The sequence below is a fragment of the Prionailurus viverrinus genome, chromosome B3, assembly GCF_022837055.1.
Source record: "Prionailurus viverrinus isolate Anna chromosome B3, UM_Priviv_1.0, whole genome shotgun sequence".
Taxonomy (NCBI): Eukaryota; Metazoa; Chordata; class Mammalia; order Carnivora; family Felidae; genus Prionailurus; species Prionailurus viverrinus.
The window spans coordinates 16,221,224-16,245,430 of record NC_062566.1 but is presented as its reverse complement, the minus strand read 5'-3'; the positions used below and the strand labels follow the sequence as shown (position 1 = coordinate 16,245,430).

Sequence of the window (24,207 nt, the reverse complement as noted above, 5' to 3'; positions counted from 1 at the left end):
TCTGTCCTGTGACCCCTGTCAACTCGCCCATTTCCACTGTGCCTCAAAAACATTTTTGTTCAGCCCTGCCAGGATTATGTCATTTCTTCCCCAAGTTTCGGCAACCAGTTGCTTATTGATTTCTGGATCAAGTCAAATGCCCTGAACTCATCTTTGAATTCCTGCATCATCCCGTCTCTACCTTCCCTGTCTTTGCTTTAATCCTTTTCGTCTTCCCCTACTCGCTTAACCTGTCACAAAGACATTTAACAGATGCATTAAGGTGTAACTGACATACGATAAAGTGCACATATTTTTAAATGGACAATGTGATGAGTTTCGACACAACACATACACCTGTGTAGCCAGAACCACAATCGAGACAGTGAACTTACGTCCTGAACTCAAAAGTTGCATCTGGCTCCTTCCTTCATTATAAGTACTTTTGTGCATTCATGTTCCCTTTTGCCATTTTTGTGCATTCCTTCAAATGGCCTCATCATTGAATTATATTGAAAAATTTCCCACACTGCTTATTTTCCTCTTCACACCCTCCTCCTCCAAGCATCCCTATATTAATTTAGAGCCCTGGAAATAACTAAAGGCGTTAGAAATAGCCTCTCATCTCCAACAGTGGTCCCCACGCTGTCTCCTCCCGTTCATTTATATCAATCCTTAGCATTTCCACCAGTCTGTTTGCCCCCAGACAAAGCAATAGTGCTCCTCCTGTAGTCCTTGATTTTGTTTGGACACCAGAGTGACTGGGACACTCTTGCGAGTGAAAAGGTTGTCTATTATTACTTGTGCTGCGACTGTCCCAGACAGTGTGTTGCTCGCCCTTGTCAGAATGCTTCCCTCAGATCTTTAAATCCAGGCTGTGCTGGCACTGAAGCAATCCTGTAGCAGACAGAGGAAGGAATTGGGCCAATAACTCTTTGTGGTTCCTTATCTGAATGTGCCAAGGACTCTGGGTCCCAGTGTGGGGGGTGGAGAGGTATCCACCTGTGTGGCATAGGACCCCAGTCCTGGTGTCTCCCTAAGAAGCTGCCTGTAATCCTGCTTTCACCACAACAGCCAAAGGACTCCAAAGGCAGCAAGCACATCCCTTGGTGGTGACTCCAGAACGTCTACATGATGGAGGCTCAAGGGCAGTAATCTAGGTGGAATTGGGTGGTGGTGGGATCCTGAAGCTGTGTTTACAAAACACATTGCATCAGACCTTAAAAATGTCTGTTGTCCATTTCAAACAATGGGAGTGCAGCCTATGGAGATGGTGAGGGTCTAAAATACCCCTTGTCACCACTGTTGCTTCCACATCTGCCCCACCAACCACCTCACCTATCAGTCCTGGCTCTTCAAAATTAGGGCACATTCTGGGGCTCCTGGTGTTCAGTTGGTTAAGCATCTGACTCTTGGTTTTGGCTTAGGTTATGATCTCATGGTTCGTGAGTTTGAGCCCCACATTTGGCTCCATGCTGAAAGTGCAAAGCCTGCTTGGGATTCTCTCCCTCTCTCTCTCTGCCCCTCCCCTGCTCTCTCTCTCTTTCTCTCAAAATAAATAAATAAATAAATAAATAAATAAATATTAAAAAAAATTAGGGCACATTCCTAAAGTGTGGAAGATGGCTTCCAGTGACCTCCAGGAAGATCACACAGAGATGAGTTTGTAAGCTCAGTTGTGAGCTGTGCCCCCCTATCTGTCTTTGTTTTGGTCTTGCATGCAATATACCTGGCAAAAAATTCTGGAACTTTCTAAAAAGGATGGGTTGATACCCTTAATGTCCACTGTGATGCAGGCTTTTCCCTATCGTGATGGTTAGTTTCATGTGCCCACTTGACTGGGTCAAGAGATGCCCAGAAAGCTGGTAAAACATTATTTCTAGTGTCTGTGAGGGTGTCTCCAGAAGACAGAAGCATTTGAATCAGTAGACTCAGTAGAGAAGATAATCCTTACCTATGTGGATGGGCATCATCGAATCCACTGATGGCCCGCATAGAACAAATATGGGGAGAAAGGAGGAATTCTCTCTCTCCACTCCTCCTGCTCTTGGATTCTGGTGCACCTGCTTCTTGAGCTTTCAAACTCAGCCCACAGCTTACACCATCGCCATCCCCCCTCCCCACCGATTCTTAGGCCGTTGGACTTGGACTGAATTTTACCAGGGGCTTTCCTGGTACTTCAGCTGGCAGATGACAGACCATGGGACATCTTGGTCTCCATTTCTTATAATAAATCTCCATATATCTGTATTTATGTCTATACCTATAACTGTAGCTACCCTGCTGGTTCTGTCTTTCTGGAGAACGAATACATCTATTTTTATAGACATTCGGTTATTTCAGTTAGGGTTAGGTGGGGCCTGTGGTCACATTATCACTGCACCTAGAGCTGGGTGTGCTTGGGATCATTCAGTGACAGAATCCAAAATATTTTTCCTATCTTCCTACTCCCTCAGTTTCCCAGGTGCCACCAATTCTGTCCTTATAGCTAACCCACCTCCATCTCCTTTGTATACCTAACACTTTATCCATCAGGCCACTCAGCAAAATAATGGCCCTCCCTTAGGACAGAGTGGAGGATTGAAAATTCTTTTTATAATTTAATATTTTTATTTCCTCTCACAGTGGAAATAAGATAGTGCACTGAAATTGCTATTGTGCTTGTGACTTTTTCCCCATTAGACCTGGTGGGAAGAGTCTGCCTTTTATTTATTTCTGCACATCTGATGTCCAACTCAGGCATGAAAAAAAAGATGCTTAAAAAACTCCCTGAATGAGGGGGTGCCTGGGTGGCTCAGTTGGTTAAGCCATGGCATGATCTCAGGGCAATTGGTTCAGCTCGGGGCATGATCTCACGGTTCATGGGTTTGAGCCCTGTATCAATCAGGCTCTCTGCTGTCAGCACAGAGCCCACTTTGGATCCTCTGTTCCCCTCTCCCTCCAAAATAAATAAACGTCAAAAAAACCACTTTGGGGCACCTGGGTGGCTCAGTTGGTTGGGTGTCTGACTTTGGCTCAGGTCATGATCTCGCTGTTCCTGAGTTCGAGCCCCATGTTGGGCTCTGTGCTCACAGCTTGGAGCCTGAAGCCTGCTTCAGATTCTCTGTCTCCCTCTCTTTCTGCCCCTCCCCCACCTCTCTCTCTCTCAAAAAAAAAATTAAAAAAGTAAAATATTTAAACAAACCTTCCTGAATGAATGAATGAAAAACTCATAGATTTCAGAAACATTTACAGAGTGCTGGTCATGCCATGTCCTTCTCTGGAAGCCACAGTAAGGCAAAGATACCATTCTTCCTTCACTGAGCTTATAGTCTGGAGAGGGGGCAGGTATTAATAAAGAAATTACACAAATGCATAGCTACAATCTGTAATAGCTTCATGGGAAAATAAAGTACAAGGAATTATGAGAATTTAGCACAAGGATGGCCAGGGCTAGTCTGAGGGGGAAGGTGAAAGATGAAGGGTGGGGAGGAATAAGCTCACCAAAATGAGGAGAAGGAATGTTCTGGACCAGAGAGCATTGTGTGCCAAGACTATGGTGCAGAGAGACCCCTGAGGGGTGTCCTGGAGGCTAAAGGAAGCCAGTGTGACTGCAGGGAAGGGGAGAGGCAAGAATGTCACAAAAACTGAAGCCAGAGAGGAGATAATGACTCTGTAAGACACACTCAAGATTTAGAGCTTTGCCCTAAAAGCAAGTGGTGACGCAATCAGTTGTGCAATTTTAACATCGATGTACGATGGTGTGATGCAGGGGACAGAAAATGTACTTGGACCAGGGTGGAGGAGGATGTGATAGTTAATTTTATGTGTGAACTTGGTTGGAGTGGTGTTTGGATACGAGATCAAACATTCTGGATTTTTTTACGAGGGTGTTCTTAGAGGAGACTAACATTTACATCAGCGGACTCAGAGTAGAGCAGACTGCCTTCCAATATGTTGGTGGGCCTCATCTAATCGGTTGAAGGCATAAAGAGAATGAAAGACTGACCTCTCCAGAGCAAGAAGAAATTCCACAGACTGATGGCCTACAGACCTGAACTGCAGTGATGACCCTTCCCTGGGTCTCCAGGCTGCTGGCTCACCCTGCAGTTTTGGACTTGTCAGCCTCCATAATCACATGAGCCAATTCCTTAAGGTATCTCTCTGTCTCTGTGTTTATATATGTGTGTCTATATATACATATATAAATATACATATAGTGTGTATACGTGTGTCTGTGTGTATAGTATACGTGTGCATGCGTGCGTGCATGTGTGTGTACTGCTTCACACATCTCACTGGTTCTGTTACTTTGGCAAACCCTGACTAATACTGAGGAGATTTCAGAGCTGAGCAATGAGATGGCCAGAGGAGGAAGGCGGGAGAAGTGCTGAGCAGCACAGACTGCTGGATGAGGCTGGTGACCATGAGTTTAAGGCATAAGGCACAGGGTTCATGGCAAGGTCTGCGGGTCTTGCTGGTCAGGGTGCAGTCAGGGAGAGAGCACACACCATCCAGGGAGTATGGGCCAACAAGCCAGAGAGGAGTTAGGAAAAGTGAGTGCAGGAGGCCTGAGCACTGGTCCCTGTGTCCTTGAGATGGTGAATATGTCTCAAGGACAGGGAGAAGGGTGGTGTTGCACAGTGGAGTCCAACTGAGGCCAGACAGCAGGCTTGGTGGGAGTAGAAGCTGGACAAGCAAGCCCAAGGTGACAATGCCTGGGCTGGAGAACTGGGGTGCCCTGCCAAGCCTCCCTGAGGGGTGGCTGGGTTCAGGGAAAATATCAGGTTGTGTAGTGACCTTGGAGAGGGATGTTGGGCTTGTGCAGAAGGTGGGTTCTGGAGCAGGGAGGTTAAGAGCATGAGATTCCAGGGCTCTGCATGAGGCATCTCCCTGAAATGCCATGTACTTTCCCCAGAAAGAGGAGACTTTGGGGGAAAACCACTGAAGGGAGGGACAAAGGCAAGGGACTGGCACCACTGAAAGTGTCTTGCTCCCCAGCAGTGAGCGAGCCCCTCTGGGGCCTGCATTCTCCATGCCTGGGCCTCCATTTAACTGCATGAGGAGGTATGGGTGCACCTGCAAGCCCATCCACCAGTCCTGAGTGGGGCTACAAGTGCCAAGAGACACTGGGAGGGAACCAGTCCAGCAAGGCCACCTGCCTGGGAGGGGACTTCTGTGAATATCACTCAAAATACTTCTACCTCAAATGCTGAGTATCCTGGACCTTGTTTTAACTCAGCAGGTACAGATCAGTCACAGCCCTCTTGGGTGGAACCTCTGATCCATAGGATTATTCCAAAGGGCATTTAATTGTACTGATGCTAAATGGATCTGTAACTGCAGATGTCCCACCAGACTCGGTATTACAGCCGTGCACAGAAAGTGATGCCACCAGATCGGAGGGTGGCAAGGCAGGCTTCCAGTGGTGTTGGAGGGGACAGAACATGCCACTCAGGGACATCATGACATGAGTTGTGTTCAGTGGCCAGGAGAACTCACTATTTCTAGACATTCCCTTGCATGGGTCCCATGGTTGCTAGTTTAAGTGTGATAGTACCTCATCTCTGAGAGGATCCCACCTGGCCAGAGGGACTCATTAGTGTTTCCCTTAAGAATCCAGAGGTGAGAGGAGCACCTGGGTGCCTCAGTCAGTTAAGCGTCTGACTCTTCATCTTGGCTCAGGTCAGGATTTCATGGTTCATGAGTTTGAGCCCCACAATGGGCTCTGCCCTGATGGCATGGAGCCTGCTTGGGATTCTGTCTCCTTTCTCTGTCCCTCCCCAGCTTGTTCTCTCTCTCTCTCTCTCTCTGCTCTCAAAATAAATAAGTAAACAAACTTTAAAAAAGTCCAGAGGTGAGAAGAAAGCTATACAGAGATATGATACATCTGCCTTACTCTATGTAGCTGCCCAGTTCCAAAATGGAAACATCACATTTAGCAGGTGTGTGTGTGTGTGTGTGTGTGTGTGTGTGTGTGGTGTTGCACAATGCCAGTCCATGCTGTGACTTTTGTCACAAAATGTTGACCATTCACTTATCCTCAGAATCATTTTTATTTCTTTAGCATGGTTAAGAACTTACTGAAGATTAGATACTAAATGATGAGTCCATTTTCCAAGTCCCTAGGTTTTTTTTTTTTGAAATTATCTTGTCACCCTCTCCACCCCCCATTTTTTTTTACATTTTTAGAGACAAAGATAAACCATCTGTAAGATAAGACAAGAAAGCACATAAATTCAATAACTGATTTCTTGGGAAACTTTTATCTCCTTGTCCATTGATAATGTTTCTTTGGGTAATTTGGTTTCCTATGGCTCAATAAATTAAATCCAGATAGATGAAGCAAGAAATAGATTTTTAACTCTGTTCTGAATTAGAATTATATCATTATAATAAAACCATAATGACATTCTGGGATCTAGGAAAGAATTAAAGCTGGGATGGATATCATATCAGCATATGATGAAGCATATTCTACCAGTTAACAATTCTGAATTTTGTAACCTTTTAAAAATTCTGTTAATACTGATCAGGAAATATGTCACAATCTTGTGCTGGGTTTGGCTTGGCAAAGGCAAACATTACACTACTAAAACATCCTTTATCATTTATTTTATCATCTTATCTTACAAAAGCCTTGATATTATTTTATCAGGAGAGGGGATCTGTGTAGACTTCATCTTTAGGTAAAATTGCCCACCATTGTCTAATGCTTTGGAAAAATAGCTTCTGAAATCCTAAATTTCAGGCCCTTTTTACAGATTATTCATAATGTGATGTCCACAGCCAGGTCCTGTCATCGGGGAGCCGAAACTTGAGTCTTGGAGAACTAGACCCTCTGAGGAGTGCTGCCCAACACTGGACTTGTTCAGGGACCCCTGCAGAGCCATCTGACCTCACTCTACCCACACAATAGGCTGCTGGACAACAGGACGGTCCATGACTCTGGTTCTGCAATCCTGGGATCCCTGCATGGCACAATGGAGTTCTAGGTCTCCTCTGTGCCTCTGTCCTTTGCCCTGCCCTCACTCCTATCAGGGTGGAGCAGTAAACTTCGGTAGGACATGAGATATTATTACCTGTTAAGAGGCAATCAATACCCTAACCGAAAGGCTTGTGTGCCCCCGGGGGTTCTCTGCTGAAGAACAAGAGAATCCAGGAGTAGGGGTGGTCAGGAAGGGCAGGAAAGAGACCAAGGGACAGAGGGCTTCCAGGCCTCCAAGCCATAGAAAACAATCTTAGGGGTGAGCGAAGCAGTGTCTGCGTCATTTTCTGGATTCCAAATATATTCTTCATTAGCCAGGAAGAAGACTGGTTTCTGTTCATTTTCCCTGATGACAGATTGTGCCTGTACAACTTTCTGGTATTGGTGGGTAGTAGCGGGGGAGGGGGAAGGAGGGTGGCATAATGGTAAGTGAGTAGTTAGACCAATCTCATTAAGTCCCTATCAGCTAACTCAAACACAACTAAAATCAAAGGCGCTTTGATTCCTAAACCAATTACATGAGATTTCCCCAGCACAAACTGAATTCATTAGATACAAAGTATGGATAATCCATAATTTAATATGGAAATTTAGGCATGAAGTATTACTAATCAGATAGCTAGAACCTCAAATCAGACTATTAAGAGACCAGTGAACCTGCTCTAATTGCTAGCCAAAAAAATACGAGCAAGAGAAACTAATGAAAATAATATCCCCCTTTTGCATTTCCTTTGGCTAAGGGTTAAGAACATCTGTAGGCTACAGGAAGGGGCTCCCACAGAAATTTGTTCCTTGTTAACAAGAGTGCCTTTCTTTCCTACTACCCTTGTGTGTTCTGAGAGTTTTAATGCGGAGAAGAAACACCAGGTGCCTGCTGCAAAGCCTTTTACTGCAGGGGTGTCATCCAACACAGCGTGGCTTGAATGACTTTAAGAGTAATGATCACATTAAAAATGACTGCACCAGCAATTATAAGAAAACTAGAGAATGGGGCACTTAGATCTAGAAGAATCTCAGAGGAAGGAGTACCTATATTTATGAGAAGGAAGTATAAAATCTTCATTATGCTAACGCCTATTTAAATAGAGCACAATGGTTGATATAGGTTAGGAATAGGCTTTTGTGCTTTGAAGTATCCATACACATCAGAAAAGATCTAAGAAAGATATGAAACACATTGAGAATTCCACTGTAATTAACCAGCTAGAGACATCTGTGGTGACAACTGGGAGCAAACAGAGAAGGTTGCTGTAATCCAAGGGCTAAAAGCAAAGGCACAGTGCTCACGGAATAAGTAAGGAAAAAGTGATAGAGAAGCAAAGACTTGAGAAGTGGCCTGCCCAGAGCTCAAGATCGCATCAAAAGCAGAGCACAAAGATAATATTCACTGCAGAAAACAAGGTGGGAAGAGAGCCTTAAGAGAAACTGAGCAAAACGAGATGGAAAAGGAAGAATGAAAACAATTGGGGGGGGGGGATGATAGGAAGGATGGATAAAAGCAGTCCAAGAGATTCAGCTATCCTAAAACAAAGACAACATAGAAAAATTCAGATTTATACTTTAAGAAAACTTTGCTGAAATAAGGCAAGATGAAAACTCACTGTGCAAAGGGTACATGGTACCATAAGAAATTTGAGAAAGGTTGATCAATATCAAGATGTATCACAGTGAAGCGAATGGACTTGATAATTTAAAAGTATTACTGACACCTATCAAAAAAGAAAAGAAAAGAAAAAGAAAACCAAGAAAAAACAAAAGACAAAAACAAAAAACAAAAAATGATGCCTTATATCAGCTAGGATGGGCTAGGTTATGCTGTGGTAACAAGTATCCCCCAAATCTCAGTGGGTTAAAACAACAAGTTTAGTTCTCACTCATGCTAAAATGTCCAATGTGAGTAAATGTGGGTGAGTTATGGGGGCTCTACCCATTGTAGTACCTAGACTAATGGTGCAGCCCCCATCTATAACTTGCCTATTACCATGCCAGAGGGAAAGAGAGCGCTGGATACTCAGGCTTGGAAGTGATACATAGAAGTTTTGCTCACATGGCACTGAACAACCACAAGGAGACTAGGAAGTATGATCTTACCACATTGAGGGAAGTTGGAGAGCTAGAAGTATTTTTAAACAGAATTAATGACCACCACATGACCAAAAGGGAGAAAGCATTAGGCTGACTTTAAGGTCTTTCTCTGTAGCAATATTCAATATTCAATTATGGATAATGATGCAGAAAGCTAAAAAGAGCATTGCCCCTACCATTTAAATGACCAAACACTGGACACTCTGCAAATTCACAACTTAATTGGAATCCATCAGACAGCTGAGGTCACATGGCAACCAACCAACCCAAATTCTAAGGACATGGGAATCTCCATGTTGAGAAACATGAGCATGTGTTCACTTGGGACAGATGCTTTAGTGAAAAGGTGAGCAGTGTGCAGGGTCATGTAGGTAATTCAGCATAGAGACAGAGGCTATATGGAAGAATCAAATGGAAAGGCACAATCACAGACATGAAGGATGTCTCTGAGGCATCAACAGACTCAGCAGAGCTGAGAGGAAAATGGCCCAGTGTGGTTTATGTTGGGGATGCAAGGCTGGTTCACTGTTAAAAGTCAATCAGTGTTATTCACCATGTTAGCAGACCAAATAAGAAAAAGTACATGAACATTAAGTCGATGCAGAAAAAGACGGATAAATCCAACGTCCATCCATGATAAAAAGAACTCTCAGGAAACTAGGAAAACCAGGGATAACTTCTACAACCTGATAATGGGCATCTATAGAAAAACTTAGAGCTAACACTATATTTAGTTCCTAAAATCAGGAAAGCAAGGATGTATGCCCTCACCATGTCTATCCAATACTGCAGTGAGGTGAAAGAAAGAAAGAAAGAAAGAAAGAAAGAAAGAAAGAAAGAAAGAAGAAAGAAAGAAGGAAGGAAGGAAGGAAGGAAGGAAGAGGTATTCAGACTGGAAAGGAAGATGTAAAATTGCCTCTCATTGCATTTCACATGACTGCCTACAGAGAAGATCCAAAAGAATCTATAAAGGAGCTACCAGAACTATTAAGTGAGTTTAACAAGATTACAGGATACAAGATCAGTAACAAAAATCAAATTTCTATATACTAGCAATGAACAAGAGATGGTTAAAAATCTTTTAAGTACCATTAAAATAGCACTAACAAACATGAAATACCATAAGCAAAAATACTAAAGAAAATATGTTAAGATCGATATCTCAAACACTGTACAACACTAGTAGAATATAAAAAGAACTGGGGTGCCTGGGTGGCTCAGTTGGTTAAGCGTCCGACTTCAGCTCAGGTCATGAGCTCATGGTTTGAGGGTTTGAGCCCCATGTTGGGATCTGTGCTGACAGCTCAGAACCTGGAGTCTGCTTTGGATTCTGTGTGTCCCTCTCTCTCTGCCTCTCCCTGGTTCACACTCTGTCTCTCTTTGTCTCTCAAAAAATAAAAAATAAACATTAAAAAAAAATGTTTAAAGACCTAAGTAAATGGAGAGCTATATCACGAATATGTCGATTCTCTCCAAACTGAGATACAGAGTGAATGCCACCCCAATCAAAACCCCAGCAGAATTTTTGGAGAAACTGATAAGCTGATTCCAAAATTTACACGGGAATGCAGAGGAACTAGGATAGCCAAAATGATTTGGGAAAATAACAAAGCTAGAGGACGGCAGTAAACAGACCCTCCCTTCCAAGTGTCTTTCATCTACCAGATTCCAGATGAAACTCAGCTCCCCACTCTATACACTCAAGGCCATTGCTCTCATTACCGGCCCTCAGGTGGGGGGCAGGCTGCTCACTGCTCCCTCTTTTTCAATCATAAATCCTCCTTATTCTGAGCCTCATGCCACCAGCTCTGACAGTTCCTACATCCGGAGAAGTTTTTTAAAACAAATTTATTCAGAAGTTTGGTGTAGTCTTTCTCAGGCCTTCAGCTCTCACCATTGTCTTGGGCAATTTGAACACCCATGGGGATGAGCCATTTGAGAAGACTCCCCTGCACTGACTTGAACTGTTTAGGTCTCTTCACTTTGTTTCATTGTAGTTATCCCCTCCCAAGTGGTTTCCTCATCAGGGCACCAGAGCCGGGGCCACTGGGAAAGGGTGGGACTGCAGGCTTGTCAGCCCAGCCTGGGCCTTCTTAGAGGGAGCACTGTGGTTCCAGCACCATCTTTCAGGCCACAGCCACTCCTCAGGGGATAGAGAGTCAAGAAGACAGGTCCTGGGAGGGTCCCACTGAGTACATGTGTCATAAAGGACTCCAAGGTCTTGGGACTTCAGACCAAATACCTTTAGCCCATCAACTGAGTGGGACATGACATAGCTATTTAACGGCATGCACACACCCATGTGGCCTCCAGACTGCGAGATTCCCTGGGGGATTTGTCCACTCTTCCAGGGGGCAGTAACTGCACTGTAATTTAATTATAATTACCTATTGTCTTGTTATAGGCAGCAAGAAATACCCTTTAAAAATTTCTTTTAATTAAAAAAATTTTTTTTAAGTTAAAAAAAATGTTTATTTAGTTTGAGGGACAGACAGAGAGTGCCAGCCAGGGAAGGGCAGAGAGAGAGAGGGAGACAGAATCCCAAGGAGGCCCTGCATGGTCAGCACACAGCCTGAAGCAGGGCTCCATCCCATGAACTGTGAGATCGTGATCTGAGCTGAAATCAAGAGTCGGATGCTCAACCGACTGAGCCACCCAGGCGCCCGTTTTTGTTTTTTTTTTTTAAATACGGAAAGAAAAAGTCAGGAGGTGACTTAGGAGTTGTCAGAATGAGATCTCAGAGTGAGCACTAGCTGCCCATGTCCCCATTCCAGGAGGGCTGTGAAAGGCCACGGTGGGTCTCAGACACTGACCCTGTGCAAGCCCATAGTGAGAGAAACCATGGTTGTATGCAACGTGAGGTGGCAAGAACCACCTTGCACATAAGAGGACAGGCCCTTGAGTGCTGCAGTCTGGGTTCCTCTGAGCCTCCTGGATCTGTTACTCTGGAGGGCTGCTGGAACCACTCTGCGAGAGGAAGTCAGTCCCACCCTGTACTTTAGGCACATTTCCTATCTCTCTTACGTCACTGCCCATTTGCCACATGTTTTCACAGTGTCCTGGACTAATAGGGAGCTCGCCCAGACCAACAGGTCATTGTTGCCAGCATTTGGAATGACACCCAGGTACTCAATTCCAGAGGGCAACACTTTGCTCCTTTCTCCCCCGATTCCAGGGTGACTCTTCGAGTCTCCAGTTCCCCACATACTGTGTTCCCTATGGACATACTCTAGAGCTCCCTACATACTGTAAATACAATTTTATCACCATAAAGCATTCCTTTGACCTTGCTGCATCCTTTTAGAAAAGTTTTAGCACATTTTCACCCAGGGAAAAGAGAAGAACTGGGTTCATTGTTCATATGCATTTTTAAGCAGCCAATTTTGGTTTTCAGGAGAAAAAAAAACTTGCAGGAAGAAAAAGAAAGGAATAATATAAACAATTTTCCATGTCATTTAAAAAAAATCAGATGCTGTACACAAGAATAGATTGCTGTGGGAAATTGTAAAATGTCTTTCTCCAAATATCTTTTAAAAAGGCAAAATAAATGCCCATCTGTTCCCTGATGGTGTACCAGCAAAAATGTTAGAAAAGCAGTAGAATGCATCACATCCACATTTGTAAAGACCTGTTTCAACCATTCATATCCTACTCCACATATGTCAGAGGCAGGAAAGTGAAATGGTAAAAATGGAAAACGAGATCCAGAAAGCAACACCTTTAAAGTGAAAATCTATAATCCTATAAAATGTTCTCCGGAAAGATATTCCCTCTTGCATTTCAGCTACAGAGATGAATTAAGAAGTGGAAGGAATAGATACATGAGTAAAGCTCTCCTAAAATGTCTGTAAATGCATGGGATGGAATGCATGAATAAGCAGTGCCCTTGGCCATCACCTTCAACGTCAGCCTCACGGCGTTGCAGTCCTCCTGCAGCGGATTCAGCTTCAGCGTCTCCCCAAGGTTGCTGCAGCCGGATGACTGGTGCTGCATTTCACAGCAGACACACACCCCGACACTGTCAAACTTAATCTAGACAGAGGAACACAGACAGATCTCACAATTAAAACGGCATTCTGCCCTGGCGGGTACACTTGAGCTACACAATTAAGATCACGTGAAAATGCCTCAGTTCAGAGCACCCTGGTTCAGTTTTAAGTAATAAAGCCAAATGATTTATCTTGACAAAAGCCATGGAAACACACACACACACACACACACACACACACCAGGAGGAATAACTTCAAATCCCGATTTTCAAAGCAATTAATGAAAAAGAAAAAAATAAGCTTGAAGAAACCTAAGCGATAGTAACAGACAGTTACAGAGGAGTCACAGAAAGAGATTAAAGTAAATGAACAGAAGGGCTCCTGGGTGGCTCAGTCAGTTGAGTGTCCGACTCCTCTTGATTTTGGCTCAGGTTATGATCTCATGGTTTGTGAGTTCGAGCCCTGCATTGGGCTGTGTGCTGACATTGCGGAGCCTGCTTGGGATTCTGTCACTCTTTCTCTCTCTGCCTCTCTCCTGCTCTCTCTCTCTCAAAAATAAATTAAAAATAAACACTAAAAACAAAAGGAAATGAACAGAATGCTACTCCTATTGAGTTATGTATGGAGACATGTTATCATAGCTCTGTGTCTTGGCATGTTCTGCTCCCAGGGTCAGCAATTTCCTGACTATAATGTCATGGCCTATCAAACTCCTACTCATCTGTCAAGACCCAACTCCCATGTCATCCTTGAGGCCTTGTCTGGTTTTCCCTCTCCGGAGCTGCTTGCTTCTTCTCTGGGCAGCGCACTCCACCCCCAGATCTGCTGGAGACTTATTTTATCTAGCTGTAGTTATTTATGTCCTGTGTGCTCCCCGAGGGCAACCACCACATGTTACAGTCACAGGATTCACAATGTGTAAGGTGTGGCATTTCAATAAATGCTGTGTAAATAAACATGTCTTGGAAAATTAAAAACCAGGGAAGGAAAAAATGCAATTCAAGTGTTTTGAAAGCTTGGAGCCCAGGGGGAAACCCTCAGAGCACGCCTGCCCCCCCACCCCCCTGCAGCCTGAAGTGGACCGGGCATCGCCAGCCTGCAGAAATGAGAAGTCACTGCCTTCTGCAACTCACAGCCCTAGGCACCCACCCTCACTGACTTGTTCCCATTGCTGGCTGAGTCCCCCACGCCTAGCTGCTGTCACCTACACACCCAACTGCTCACTAACACAGACTTCCAGAGAAGTGAAATAAAAAGGGACAGCCATAGGTCAAGGGTATTGTCCAGGGCCAAATTTTCATCTTTTAAACCTCAAGTTAATTTATCCTTTACCTACTTTATGCTTCAATTTCTGCTCTTTTAATTTGATCTAAAATGATGACTGACAGACTGGAGGAGGAGAACTGAGGGTGGAGGCCAGCAGGAGGAGAGCCATACCTGCACCAACCACTGCCAAGAGCCTCTGCCACCTCACCTACGGGCCGGGGGCCGGGAAGGTTGCTTTTGCTTTTAATGCTTTTAGTGATATCTCCAGTCTCCAGAGTTGAAGTCCACCCTGAGCATGGAGTCCAGCTGAGGGAGCCTTAACAACACTATCACCCATAACAACATTCCACAGTGGAGGTGCACAGGAGGTGTGCAGGGCCAGGTCGTTCAGTACAAGTCCCCCCTTTGTATGAGGCAGCCTGTCCTGCTAACCTACAGAACACACAGAACTCAGGGACAGCTGGGATTGGGCCCCTCAATCCCACACACCAGATGTGTGCTTTGGGCAAGGCCCCTTCCTGCTGGCTGGCCAGGGCTGGGCTGAGGCTGTGGGGACTTTGTTCCCTAACAGACCCCTCAGACAGGTTCTCCTCCAACTAGAGATGCCATGAAATGAAGAAGGACTGAGAAGTCATTCATTGCTCTTGCAATGGGAACTGTTTTGTGGTGGTCTCAGCCTATTGATAGTGATGCTATTGATCAGGAATGCCTGGAGGCACTCACCTGGGCCCACGCTACCTGTGATGAGCTCCCCACAGACACTTGTGGCTAGACCAGCCCCGTGGTTCTTGAAATGATTGCAAAACACTCCTCAGCAACAACTGTCAGGGAACTTTGACAAAACAAAGCTTATTGGCTGCAGTTCCTGGAGGGGACACAGCATACCCAGGGCCATATAGTGATGTCATGATAGGGGGTGAAGGTAGAGGGGGCCTGGGGCTCCACCTTTACTGTGGTCCAGGGTGGGGTGTTTAGGGCTTCACAGGTTTGTTCTTTATTGGTGAGTTTAAACCCTAAGAGCAGGAATTAGGGCATGGGAAGGGAAAAGCAGGATAACTCAAGAGGTCAGTTATCTGGGTTGCCCAGCGGGGAGGGAAACTTCATGGCTGGGGCAGCCTGGCTCCTTATTTGTTGTGTGGCTTGTAACTCTGGGCAATGTGTTTATTTGAGATGGAGGTCTTTGAAATGAATACCTTGACAATCAAAAGCTTAATGTCAGGCACTTAAACTGTAGAAACTCTTTCCCCAGAGATCCACTCTATTCCCCCTGATGTCCCACTTTTGCCTTTCCCTATTCCCTTCCTCCCTCCGCCCCACCCTGGATCCCCCTCACTCTCCTCTGCTGTCTCCCCTGACCATAGCATTTACCACCTTCTCACATGCCCTGAGATGGACTCATTCTGTTTATCTGCTGTTCCGCCCATCAGAGTGTAAGCGAAGGATCTGGGTCTGTCTTATTCACAGATGCACGCAGAACTTAACAACAGTGCTGTCTGGGAACGGCTCTCTCTCCCAATCTCTCCATTGCTGCCTGCTGCCCTGGCTGAACAACATGAGGTGCAGCCTGTTTGGCATGAAAAGATCCCTGGAAAGAGGCAGCACATCGAATGGTCCACTAGCTACACTCATGTAAATAGCTTATCACATCGCACTCTGTGGGGATAAAACAACCTAACGCTGGAAGAGGAAGGAGGAGATAATTTGCGGGGAGCAGACAGGTCTCGGTAAGTCTCCTTCAATGGAACAGAAAGGCCTGAAACAAGATTCTCAAGGCACCCACCGCCAAGTCTGCATAATAAATTTGAAATGGTGTCTCACGCTAGATACTTGTTAAAGTATGCCTGCTCTGAATTCAAAGCCACAGCCCAGCACTTGCTACAGAGCACACAATGATTTTTTCCAACTGAAGAATTAAGATTCTATAATCAGGGAAAATCTATTTAAGCTACAGTAAGTACCTAGTGCCTCAGGTAATGCCCAAGACCAATCATCACCCACATGAGTAAATGCACATCCCAGCAATTTACTGTGACCAACTCTGTTGTGCTGTGGCTGGGGTTTAATTTAATTTTAATGTATTTTAATTTTAATTTAATTTAAATGTAAAAAAAAAAACACTTATACGATCTTTAGAAAAAAAACACTGGAGAAAATCTTTAGGATCTAAGGCTAGGCAAAGAGTTCTTGGAGTAACACTAAAAATATAATGAGCAAAAATTGACTTTTGTGCTACAAATGACCCGTTACAAGAATGAAAGACAAACTATCGACCGTGAGAAAATATGTGCAAACCACATAGTCAAATAAACCATGTACTATATATGATCTTTGTCTTTTATTCTAAAGTCTTAACTGTTTTTGTTTTATTGCTTGTTTAGTGTCCTATGTGCTTGTCTCTAATTCACCCCCAATCTCCCCAAGAGAACTGAAAATATACCCTGAGTATAATCCTACTCATCAGATGTTCTGTCAGCTTTATTTTCTTCTTAGAGACAGTTCCATGGAGCCTCTCTGTCCTGCTTTAATCTGGACTCGTCAATCTATAAGTGGTCTGTCTACACTAGTCATGTACATGCTGGGACATTTTTCTTTTATCACCTCAAATTCTCTTTCCTTTGTTAGATCCCCTCTTCTCTTGTGTCTTGGCTTACAATCTCATTTTGGGGGAAGTAAGTTCCTTTAGTACTTTCCTGTCTAAAATTACAAAGACTGAAACTCCCAAGAATATGCCAGGATGTGGAGCACTGGGGACCCTCAGGCAGGTCTAGTGGGTGTGTAAATTGGCACAGCCACTTCGAAGAATGGTTAGACCTTGTCTACTTTTTACTATGGCACTTAGGATGAAGTTGTTATTTTTACCCATAGATATCTAATTGTTCCAACACCATCTGTTGAAAAGGCTATCTTTTCTCCATTGCTTTTGACCTTTGTCAAAAATCAGTTGGGCATGTTTCTGGGTTCTCTGTTGTGTTCCATTTATCTACTTATCTCTCTTCCTTGACTACTGTGGCTATAAGTCTTGAAATAAAATTGATGCCTCCCCTTTCGTTCTTTTTCAAAATTGTTTCTTTGCCTTTCTGTATACATTTTAGTATAAAATTGTCTACGTCTACAAAAAAAAAACTTGCTGGGGTTTTGATAGGAATTGCATTATGTTTGCATATCAATTTGAGGAGAATTTATAACATTGCTATGCTGATTCTTCCAATTCATGAGGACAGTATGTCTCTCCACTTACTTAGAATTCTTTGATTTACTTCATCATCATTATGTAGTTTTTCAGTGTACATGTCCTGTACATATTTTGTTAGATTTACCCCTGCGCACTTTCTGAGTGATTATAAATAGGACTGTGCTTTCACTTTCGGTGCCCATACACTTATTGTTAATATAGAGAAATACAATTGAATTCTGTATGTTTATCTTGTATCCTGTGAGCTTGCTGAACTCACTGATTAGTTCTAAGGGATTATTTCTGGAGATTCCTTGGGATTTTCTATGTATACACTCATGTCATCTACAAATAAGGTTAGTTTTATTTCTTCCTTTCTGATTTGTATGCTTTAATTTGCTTTTCTTACCTTGTTGCATTAACTAGAACTTCTAGCACTATATATACTACATTGAACGATAGTGGTGAGGACAGGCATGTTTGCTTTGTTTCTGATCTTAGGGGGAAAGTTTTCAGTCTTTTCCCATTAAGTATCGTGTTCACTGTAGGGTTTTTGTAGATGCTCTTTTTCAGGTTCAGGAAGTTCTCCTTTAAGTCCATTTTTCTAAGGATTTATTTATCATGGAAGGATATTCAATTTTGTTAGTGCTTTTTCTGTATCAGTTGATCTGGCCATGTGATTTTCTTCTTTCATCTATTAATATCATAGATTACATTGATTGACTTTGGAATATTGAACCAGCCTTGCATCCCTGGAATAAACCCCTCTTGGAGATGATATGTAATTTTATTTATACATGCTGAATTCTACTTCCTAATATTTTGTTAAGGATCTTTGCATCTATCTTAATTAGGGATATTGGTCTCTAGTGTTCTTTTACTGTATTCTCTCTCTGGTTGTGGTAGATCATAATACTGGATTCATAAAATCAACTTGGAAGTATTCACTCCTATTCTATTTTCTGGGAAAGAGTATGTGAAAATGGTGTTAATTCCTTTAAATATTTGGTAGACTTATCCAGTGAAAACTATCTGGGCCTAGAGATTTTGTTTTGGGGAGTTTTTAAATTAAAAGTTTAATTTCCTTAATAGTTATAGTGTAATTGAAACTGTTTAATATTGTGTGAGTTATGGTAGTTTTGTGTTCTTTAAGAAGTTGATCCATTTAATCTATGTTGTTAAATTTATTTGTGTAAAAATGTTCATATTATTCCCTTATTATCTTTTGATGTCTGCAGAGTCTGAAGTTATGTTCCGAATTCATTCCAGACATGGTAATTTGTGTCCTTTATCTTTTTTTTCTTAGGGGAGCTTTGTCAATTGTGTTGATCTTGTCAAAGTATCAGCTCCTTGTTTCATTGGTTTTCTCAATTATTTTCTTGTTTGTGATTTCACTGATTTGTGCTCTTATCTTCTTTGTTTCCTTCTTGCTCTGGGTTGATTTTCTTTCTTCTCTAGTATCTTGAGGTAGGAAGTTAGGTTATTGATTTGAGACCTTTCCTTGTTTCTTATGAAAGCAACTAGTGCTACAAATTTCCCTAGTATTACTTTAGCTGCATCCCACATATTTTGATATGTCATGCTTTATTTTCATTCCTTTCTAAATATATTTGGATTCCCTTTGAGGCTTCTTTTTGATTCATGGATTATTTAGAAGTGTGCTGTTTAACTTCCACATGTTTAGAAATATTCCCATAATAGCAAAGGAAACTTACACTGTGAGTAAGATGAAACAGTAAATTATGGCAACCATGTAAATACCCTAGGGCAAGAATAGAGACAGGAAATAAAGCATTTATATAAGTAAAGAATTCTAAGGAGGAAATAAGGAATTATAAACTATAAACAGGACACTTACTATTATAATGGTTTTAGAAAACAGAGAATCTTTTCTTCCTAATTGTTTTTTTTCCCCTATGGGTAAATTATCATTATTTTAATGGCTTACTTCAAGATTTTTCTTTGTCTTTAGTTTTCTTAAGTTTGACTGTGGTGTGTCTTGGTGCAGATTTCTTTGGGAGCATCCTGTTTGGATTTGCTCAGCTTCTTGAATTTTTAGATTAATGCCTTTTGCCAAATTTGGGGCATTGTCAGCCATTATTTCTTCAAGTATTTTTCAGCCTTACTTTTTAAAAAAAGTTTATTAATTTATTTTTTTGGGGGGGGAGAGAGAGAGAGCGCAAGCATGGGTGGGGGAGGGTCAGAGAAAGAGGGAGAGACTCAAGCTGGCAGCGTGAAGTCTAATGCAGGACTCAAACTCATGAACTGTGAGATCATGACCTGACTTGAAATCAAGAGCCCACGCTTAACTGAGCCACCCAGGTGCCCCAGCCTTGCTTTTTTAATCCTTTCTTTCAGTAACTTCAGTGACATGAATGTTAGACCATAAACCACTGAGTCTCTCTTCATTTTTGTTTCTAGTCAATTTTCTCTCTGGTGTTCAGTTTGGGTACTTTCTACCTACTGTTCCATTTTTCTGTTCACTGATTCTTTTCTCATTCCCCTTCATTCTGACATTGAGCCCAGCTATGGAGCTTTTTATTTCATTCATTTTTGAGTTCTAAAATTTTCATTTGGCTCTTTAGATCTTCTATTTTTTTACTGAGACTTTTTATTAATTCATTTATTTCAGGAATGTTCATAATTGCTCATGGAGGCATTTTTATCATGGACTATATATGAACATATGAAAGTCAAAGCAATAAAACTGTGAGAGGATGATAAGAATACCTTCATGTCCTTGGAGTAGGAAAACACTTCTTAAGCATGATTCAAAATGTATTAATCATAAACAAATGACAAATGTATTTGAAATGAAAAACTTTTCATAAAATAATACCCAAATGAGAGTAAAATAGAAGATTTTGCATTACATGCAAGTACAGAAAACTTATATCCAAAACAAACAAAAAACCCCTCACTTAAACATTAAGGAAAAGACAACCCAATGTGAAATGTGATAAGGAGCCCCACCACAACAGTAATCTGAAAAATAGAAATCAAAATTACAATATGATGTTGGTTACACTCTTACCAGAATGGCTAAAATTGAAAAATAATTACAATAGACAATACCAAATGATGATAAGGATGTGAAGCAACAGGAACTCTTATACATTGCTGATGGGGTTGTGAACTGGGACAACAACTTTGGAATACAGTTTGGCATTATCCATTTATATTAAAGATTTCTACCCAATCTAATGTAATATCCTAATTGTAATATCCTAGTGACTATCCTCACTGGGAACAGAGAGGCAGTGAATTGGGAGCACATAAGGAGGGCCTTGGGTTTCTGGAGATGCTTTATTTGTAGATTTTAGTGGAGGTCACATGTATATTTGCCTCATGATAAACTGCTGAGCTTTATATTTTTGTTTTGCAGACTTTCTTAAATATGTTTTATATTCTCAAGGAAAAAGGTTAAAAATGAATGGCCTGCTTGAAAATAAAATGTAAAACTTAAATCAGGAAAAGAACAAAACCAAGTTTACAGAAAATAGCAAAAAAGAATTTAACATAAAAAGCGAGAGTAATGGAATAGAGGATAGGAATAAAGATATTAGGATAATAAAGCCTAAAGATAATTCTTGAATAGACAAACCCCAGGTAGGACTAAACAAAAGAAAACAAAACAAAAGCCAAAGCAAACATGATTAGAAATGAGAAAGGAGCTTTAAATATAGAATGTTGGAGATTTAGAGAATGGAGGCAGGTCTAAGGCCATAAATCCAAAAATCTAGAGAACCTGGATAATTTCATAGCAAAATATAAACTACTGTACTGAATCCAAAAGATGCAGTAAACCCAAAGTCCAATAACCATAAAAGATACTGGGAAGTCCAAAATGGTATTTCAAGCTGAGTTGCTTGTGACCTTTAATGGAAAGATAATTCCTACGTTTTAGCTAATGCAATAAGAAAATATTGTAAGTTGTGTAAATATTGGAAAAGACAGAATTGTCTTTCTTTCCAAATTATATGATTGATTATCTAAAATAACCTAAGAGAATATACTAAAAAAAACTGGAATTAAGATTATTTGTTATACTGATTATTGAAAATATGATACTAGTAATAACCAAATAAAAATAAAAATGGCAGGGGGACTGGCTGGCTCAGTCAGAGGAGCATGTGACTCTTGATCTTGGAGCCATGAGTTTGAGCCCCATGCTGGGTGAAGAGATTACTAAAAAAAATAAAGAAAACTTTAAAAAAATTAAAAAATAAAAATGACAAATGTATTGTACTCAGTTAATGGTAACAAATACAAAATACCTAAAAATACAATAACATAAAATAAGTTAAATATGAAAATAAAATGACCAATGGGAAGCTATATATAAAATCTTATTATGTAGCAATAACTCAGGTATAACAGATATGGGTCATTCTACCTGGCCGCCCAATGCCATTAAGCCTTCCTCCTCACTTTGGGGAATACTCACCTTATGAGTCGGTCTACCTTCTCCAGAAATGCTTTCCAGGCCTACCTAATTGGGAGGGAGCCCTTAAAGGAGGGCTCCACTACGAGACACTCCTGCACAGGACTTAGGTGGGAGCTTGGGACACAGGTATGTACTACACGGACTCCATTCTGAAATAGGGGGCAGCAGACACAGCCAGTTTCCAGAGGAGGCAGGAAGTGAGGTTCTGGAGACAGTATCCAAAGCCTAGGGTCAGCAGGGTCACACTACTGGCCCCGTGACGATGGGGTCTTCCTCAAAGCAGTTCCTGAGTATAATTTGAAGCATCTTTCCTTTCCTGGCCTTATAGCCTCCAAACTTGGTTTCTGGCTGTCCTGGAGACTCTGTGAACTCTTTGGGTCCCTTCTAGGTGAAAACTAGCTTGAGTTGGCTTCTTCACTATGTGTCCTGACTGACACCTACTGCCTGAATCAATGAAGGTGCACAGCCTATTCCTAAATGGAAAGATGTAATATCCTACAAACTGCCGATCCTTCCCAAGGAATGCACACTTGTGCTGGCATTCCAATCAGAATCCCAATGGAGTGGATAGAACTGGACAAGATAATTTTTTGATGTTTATTCATTTATTTTGAGAGAACGAGAGGGAGAGAGAGAGAGAGCAAGCATGAGTGGGGAAGAGGCAGAGAGAGAGGGAGAGAAAATCCCAATCAGGCTCCACACCCAGCATGGAGCTCAGAGTGGGGCTCCATCTCACAGCCATGAGATCATGACCTGAGGCAAAGTCAAGAGTCAGATCTTAACCAAGGCACCCAGACAAAATCATTTTAAAGATTTATAAAATCTTTATAAATCTTTATAAAATCCACACTCAGCATGGAGCTCAGAGTGGGGCTCCATCTCACAGCCATGAGATCATGACCTGAGGCAAAGTCAAGAGTCAGATGCTTAACCCAGGCACCCAGACAAAATCATTTTAAAGATTTATAAAATAACAAACATGTAAGAATTATCCAAAAAATTTTTGAAAACCAAAAGAGATAATGGGAGAGCAGTGGATGTCTTAACAGATATTAATGTTGTAATCAAAACACTAAAGTCATGGCTTAAAAATAAATAAAGAGTTAAATGGGATAGAAAAATTTCAGAAATCAGACTGATAATCTATAGGAAATTAGTAAATGAAAAACATGGCATTTCAATTCAGTAGGAAAAAGACAGTTTGCTTAATAATAGTGCTGGCATAGTAAGCTATTCATCTATAATTGTCTCAAAACATAAGAATAAAATATATTTGACTAAGAATCGAAATTAAAACAATAAAAACTCAGGAAAATGTAAAAGGATGGTTGCACAAACATGGGGTGCAGAGTCCTTTTAACGGCAAACCAAGAATCTCAGAAAGCTAGAAAAGTCTCAAAATAAAAGATAAGAACAAAGGCTCTGGCCAGCCAGGCCTGGAGTACAAAGCAATCACAATATACACAATGTCCACCAAGTTTGCTAACCTTCTAGGTTATGGGTCTAGAGCTCCTAGATATGTTTTCAGGAGATGAGCAAAGACTTAATATCCCTAATAGCTTTAGGAATGAGAAAGGGGACATAAATACAAATGCAGAGAGGATTAAAAAGGACAAGAAAATGCTAGGAATAACTTTGCGCCAACAAATTTGAAAATCTAGAAAAAATAGATGATTTTCTATGCAAACATCAATTGATAAAATTGGCAATGTGAAAAACAAAACAGAATGGAACAGCCAGGTTTGCAAAAACATGAACAGACTATGAACCATAGAAGGAATCTTACAAGGCGGCAGCTAAGGACATCTAAGTGGCCTAAAACATGTGCCATCTTCTTTGGATGCACAGCTGGGATAAGGTCCCTCATTTACCTCACTTATTGGTGACTTTTCTAAAGATCCCAAGTTCTGGAGAAGAACTCCAGTTGGAGCAGCTTGGTTCACAGGCCTGCCTCATGGCTGAGTAGGTACTGGGCACCAGAAATGCACATAACAGGGAGACATGTTGCCCAAAAGAAAAGTGGGCCAAATGGTCCTCCAGAAAGTCGCATCTGGTTTAGAGTCTAATCAACTCATAAAAAGAAACTATAAGAAATGAATCAAATGCTTGTTTTCCTTTTCTTCTACCCATGTAACTATATTAATACACGAGAGTCAAATTACAGTCTGGCAAGTTCACATCATGTCATGACCACTGGCTAACAGGCACCACTGGGGATTCACAACCTTGGGATCTGGGAGCATGGCCTTTGGCTCTGATGTGTCCTTCCACTTTGATCAACTGGACAAAGTGTCCAGAGTTC

At 41.8% G+C, this 24,207-nt stretch overlaps 1 protein-coding gene across 2 annotated transcripts in view; it reads right to left on the bottom strand.

The window, feature by feature from the left end:
- The window catches only part of ENTREP2 (endosomal transmembrane epsin interactor 2), a 454,786-nt gene that overhangs the window by 63,388 nt on the left and 367,191 nt on the right, over positions 1-24,207 (bottom strand). The window contains exon 4 of one of the 2 annotated variants that reach the window (XM_047864023.1): positions 12,929-13,063. The exons of the other annotated variant lie outside the window; for it this stretch is intronic. Coding sequence (XP_047719979.1) covers positions 12,929-13,063 — 135 coding nt within the window. The remainder of the gene's footprint in view (positions 1-12,928; positions 13,064-24,207) is intronic. 2 annotated transcript variants of the gene reach the window in all.